This window comes from Electrona antarctica, assembly GCF_951216825.1.
Source record: "Electrona antarctica genome assembly, chromosome: 5".
NCBI classification, from domain to species: domain Eukaryota; kingdom Metazoa; phylum Chordata; class Actinopteri; order Myctophiformes; family Myctophidae; genus Electrona; species Electrona antarctica.
The window spans coordinates 54,655,367-54,661,366 of NC_136810.1; the positions used below are offsets into that span (position 1 = coordinate 54,655,367).

A 6,000-nucleotide genomic window follows, 5' to 3' on the forward strand; every position below is an offset into this window, starting at 1 on the left:
TTAAATAGCATGTGACGTGTCAAACTAGGGGGTTTTCATCATTCTGAATCCATTCCAAGCATTAGTTTTGCACGAAGAACACTCCTTGGGCTAAAAACGGCCATAGACACTTGCCCAAATGTGCCCTAATGTGCCCAAATGTGCTGACCTCATCACATTTGTGATGACGGCTGAGGGTTAAATGAGGGTTAAAAGACATGCAATAATATGCATGGTTGTGATATCCCAAATGGCCTGAGGCATTGAACGCAGCTGGTAATATAAATGCTATCAGCATGTATCAGAATGCTGCTCACATTGAGCTAATGCACATTAATGGAACCTGTGTGTGTGTGTGTGTGTGTGTGTGTGTGTGTGTGTGTGTGTGTGTGTGTGTGTGTGTGTGTGTGTGTGTGTGTGTGTGTGTGTGTGTGTGTGTGTGTGTGTGTGTGTGTGTGTGTGTTAGGGCTGCAACTCACGATTATAATCGATTAATCGGATTATGACACTTGTTTAGCTGTCACCTTAAAATATATTTTAGGTTATTTTAGACATGTTCTAACTAACAAAAAAGATAATTCATTCAAAAATACATTTGATTAGCTGCTGATTAGGCTGCTATTCAAATAAAAGACAAACAAAATTAAAACTAGAAAAAGTGCCCTTCTGGGCACAGGTCTCCACCAGGAGGATAGGACTGTGTGAGATGTTTGGCAAAATGTTTAGGATTAATATAAACATGTTTTTGAGGCATTTTGTTCCAAAAATGTGTTTTGCAAAAATCAACCTGTTGGTGGCGCTATAACAGGCCAATGTTAAAAGGGTGGGATATGTTCCTCAGCCTAGTAAGAAAATGTGTGAAAGATTTCACGTAAATTGCATGCTGCGTTCATGATTTGAGGCTTTGGTTCAAAACGGGGCAATCTTGCAAACTGTGAAAGCTAATTATAGCCAATTAGGATAGAATATGAAATATCGGACAGATCCGACTTGAGCACATGACCATAGAGATACTGTGTAACGATTTGTGAGATTTTTGGACAGAATCTGGAGGAGTAATATCAAAAAATGTGTTTTACAAAAGTCGGCCTCCTGGTGGCGCTATAAAAGGCAGATGCGGAAAATGCAGGTCAACGGTTTGTCCTTGGCCTCTAGGGAGTGTGCATGCAACGTTTCACGCAGATCGGTGCAGTTCTAGGTACAAAATGTGAAAAGCTGCCTCATGGTGGCGCTATAACAGGCCGTTCTGGAAAATGTGGGGCAGAGGTTCATCGTTGGCATCCAGGGAGTGTGTGTGCAAAGTTTGGCATCGACCGGGTTAACGGTGCCGGAGATTAGCTGGTAACAGACGGACGGAAGGACGGACACACACACACACACACACACACACACGGACACACACACGGACGGAGTGCAAAACATACTCTCTCCCCATGCCTTTGGCCTGGTGGAGACAATTAATTAAAGCAACTCATGGTGTCTTTAGGCTTATTCTGACTCAAATAGGTCATTTATCAAAAATAGATATTCATTCCCTTACTCTCCTGGAACTGTACGACCCGTACCACAATGAAAGTTAATAATAGAAATGTAACAAATACCTTGTAACAATTACGAAATGTACTGTGATACCCAACATGACCCACCTGTTTACCGAAAAATAAAAATAATATTCAAGCCATATGTTTTGTTCTTGATACTATAATCGTTGTTATGTCGTGTCATATTTTGCTTTGCAGTCGCTACGGTGCATGTGCAACTATCAGTAGATTGTATATTCTCACTATATACTCACTATATACTCACTATGCTCACTATATACTCAGTATATACTCAGTATACTCACTATGCTCACTATATTCACTATATACTCACTATATACTCACTATATACTCACTATACTCACTATATACTCACTATATACTCACTATTCTCACTATATACTCACTATGCTCACTATATACTCACTATGCTCACTATATACTCACTATGCTCACTATGTACTGAGTCACTATGCTCACTATACTCACTATATACTCACTATTCTCACTATATACTCACTATATACTCACTATGCTCACTATATACTCACTATGCTCACTATGTACTGAGTCACTATGCTCACTATACTCACTATATACTCACTATAACCCATGATAAATTGCAAAAAAAAACCTCCAGTGATTAGTTGCCACTTCGATTAATCAATTTCTAAATTAGTTGACAACTAATTGAATAATCGTTTCGATTACGATTTTAATCGATTAATCGTTGCAGCCCTATAGTGTGTGTCTAGCCTTTCGGCTCAGATGTATTGCACATGCATGATGCAATAGAAGCATGATATAACACATAAGCATGCGCTATATATTAAGAAACTCCTCTAACACATGCAGAAGGGAATTCTGATGACTGACAGTCTCGTCTCATGCGCAATATTTAGCTCAAATGTTTACATGATCAATTACATCATGCTCATTGAGTTGCTCTCAGGCCTCATTCACACGTATCAAACACAATCAAACAAATGTTTGGTCATTTGTTTTAGGCCACCACAATGCTTTTCCAATGGGAGTCACATGGTTTGACCAAACATTTGTGTTTGATTGCTGGTGGTGTTCTGCCCCTCTCCCCCATCAAACAAAAATGTCTGGTCAAACCATGTATGTGAACCCCATTGGAAAAGCATTGTGGTGGCCTAAAAAAACAAAAAAATTACCAAACATTTGATTGATCGGTTTTTGATACATGTGAATGAGGCCTCACAATGTGTGTAATCATCTGAAATTGCTAGATGATTGCAAACATTGCCAACGAAATGTTGCCAGCAAAGTAATGAGAATGTACAGTGAGTGTACTGTGATTCATATTGGAAAGGGGGAGATGAGGAAAACATTGACAAATAAATGTCTGTGACAAAGACATGATGTGAATACTTCACTCATGGGGACTTTCTGTCCAGTTCGTTTAATTACAGATTTGTCCGGAATTGCTTTGTGCACATTGGTTTTATTTTAGTTAACTGCCGTAATGTATTCATATTGCACTTCCTTTCATATACTCCAGTTTTATAGGTGATAAGGTGGCCACCAAAAACTACAACATGACGTCACGCTTGGTCACCGCTCACACGATCACCTTTCTCTGTTTTTGAGGGGCGCTAGCCGCTAACCCCTCCTATATTCAACTATTACAGTGTAGATTTTTGTCTTACACAAACAATGAATTCCCATTGACAATGAATGGAGAATTTACGTCATATGTGTGACATATGACGTAACATGTTACGTCATGAGGATGTACGATGATAAGAGTGCCCTTCCCTTCACACAGGTGTGATTTTTGAGGAGCGCTAGCCCCTCCTATATACAGCTTTTGTCACCACACGTCTAAATGTTTGCCATTGACAATGAAAGGAGAAATTTGGTCAAATGTCCGCCAAATATGAGGTAAATTTAACCAACCAATCACATACATTCAGTTGTTCATGAGATGATGTATGATGATGTACATAATGATAAGAGCGCCCCTCAATTCACACAGTACAGTACAGTGACAGTACAGTAGAGGGACTGCCGCACGGTAACTCTGTCATTTCTCAACCATTTCGGACGCGGGGCGGCACGCCAGAACCGGGCCGGCACCCTGGGTGCGTTCCTGTGGGTCTGGATCCCCCCCCGGAAAACTCTGCACGGAGTTGCACCACTCACTTCACACGGGTGTGATTTTACTAACCATGCAGTGGTCACCTAAACCTGGAGTATGAATAGGCCTGTATGTGTGTGTGTGTGTGTGTGTGTGTGTGTGTGTGTGTGTGTGTGTGTGTGTGTGTGTGTGTGTGTGTGTGTGTGGGGGTGTGTCACGACTCATAATGTCTGTGTGTTCCGCTCGGAACAGCACCGTTTTGTTGCTTTTCTCCATGAAGGCCTATATTGTGACCTTATACACTAACACATTGTCATGAGATAAGACTGTCCAGGACCACAGACAGTAGATGGCATGTGCCAAATGACGCAATGAGTCAGTGCATTCATATAGCCTATATAGCATGTACTGGTAAGAGATCATTCATATGTGTGTGTGTGTGTGTGTGTGTGTGTGTGTGTGTGTGTGTGTGTGTGTGTGTGTGTGTGTGTGTGTGTGTGTGTGTGTGTGTGTGTGAGAGAGTGTGTGTGTGTGTGTGTGTGTGTGGGGGGGGGGGGGGGGCTACTTGTATTTAATGTATTGATAGAATACCACATGTTAACTCAAAAGTGCAGATGGCTATAGTCAGTCTCTCTCTCTCTCTCTCTCCTCTCTCTAATAGCCATGCTTATTCCCATTTCTCTAATCTACATATCATATAGCCTATATGTATGTTACATTCTTAACAATTCGTCTATCTATCTATCTATCTATCTATCTATCTATCTATCTATCTATCTATCTATCTATCTATCTATCTATCTATCTATCTATCTATCTATCTATCTATCTAGCATTGTTTAGAGAAGAATACGGTACTATAAATTGCAAACTGTTGGCTACTACTACTAGGTTAAGAAACTGAGTGCTGTAAAGTTTTGTATTTTCGAGATAATAACATAAACAGACAGATTATTGCCGTCCTCACCATGCACTCACCTCAGTATAAACAAACAGGGGTAAGACCAAAACGGACAGCATCAAATCGGACACGGCCAAACTGACAATGAAGTAATTCGTAGTAGTTTTCAGCGCTTTCTCCGTGTATACGCTCAGGCACACGAGCAGATTTCCACAGATGACGACCAAAATCAGCAGTAGTCCGAATATGAGGGCAAGGAAGTTGTGTCCAGGAGGTTCCAGGAGTTCATCCTCGGTGTTGTTTGAGACAACAATGAGGTTGGTTGGCATTTCTGCGGGCAGCCGCTGTCCGATCTTGTCATGTAGGCATAGTCTCAGACTAACGACGACCGGGACCGGTTTCGTTTGACATTCCGAAGTTTCATTCTTTGGAAGTGTCAGAGAGAAGAGCCCTTGGTGGTGGTGGTGGTGATGATGATGGTGGACTATATGCATCACCAGAAAACAACAACAACAACCAAGACGCAGTCCATGCAGCATCCATGAGCGCCGCAATAAGTTCGTTCGACGGTTTCTTCCGAAAACGAAAAACGAGACTGTTGTTGTTGTTGTTTGGCACGGCACTGTTGTTCCGTACGCGCTTCTCCACGGTCCATTTATTTCCAGCGAAGAGAGAGAAGCAAATAAGGCTTATCGGGTCCACTCACAAGTCTCCAACCCTCCAAATTAGCTGCGTAAAGCCGCTTACACCACAGGAGCAACTAACTCGTGTGCGTCGTGCCTGCCCTATGCTATACTGTATCGTTTATTCCACGGCGTCCTTGAGGCGCGCAAGGCAGAGACACAAGAAAGAGCCGTCAGTGAGTGCTCCAGCCTCCCATGTGTCAGTCAGGGGCGCACGGGGCGCGTAAAAAAGACGGGGGGGTCTTGCTTGTGTTGTCTGGTGGTATAATGGATTTTGTGCTTTGGGTTCAGCCCTGTTTCCTCTCAATGAACTGGGCTGTGTAGCTATAAATAAAAGGCACCGACGAGGAATTCTGTTTGCCCTGAATGGACACTAAGTCATTCACATCATCATCATCATCATCATCATCATCATCATCAGGTTGATGTATGGTGTATAGCAGCCTAAACTGTTTCCTCTCCAGCACTCGGGGGCACACTGGAGGATATAACTGCTCGCCGTCGCTACACATCATTGAGAGCATATGCTGCTGAAGTATGCAGATAATATAACGCTTATTAAAGTCTGAATTATTCATGCTTTTGTTTTTTCGGGGTGCACAAGCGTGATATTATTACGCCACATACCCCATAATATTTGTCATGATGATGATGATGCCACCCAGCACGCGCGCGACCCGATTTGTAATTTTGCACTTGGTTTCAGGCAGCCATGCATGCATGCTCTCCAAGCGCCACTGATCATAATAGAGAAGAAAAACGGTCACTTTAACCTTGCTAGAGTCTAGAGTC

At 42.3% G+C, this 6,000-nt stretch overlaps 1 protein-coding gene across 1 annotated transcript in view; it reads right to left on the reverse strand.

The window, feature by feature from the left end:
* Positions 1 to 5,227, reverse strand: part of drd4a (dopamine receptor D4a) — a 60,899-nt gene extending 55,672 nt beyond the window's left edge. The window contains exon 1 of the mRNA XM_079501899.1: positions 4,603 to 5,227. Coding sequence (XP_079358025.1) covers positions 4,603 to 5,064 — 462 coding nt within the window. The 5' untranslated portion in view covers positions 5,065 to 5,227. The remainder of the gene's footprint in view (positions 1 to 4,602) is intronic.
* Between the last annotated feature and the right edge of the window lie 773 nt (positions 5,228 to 6,000).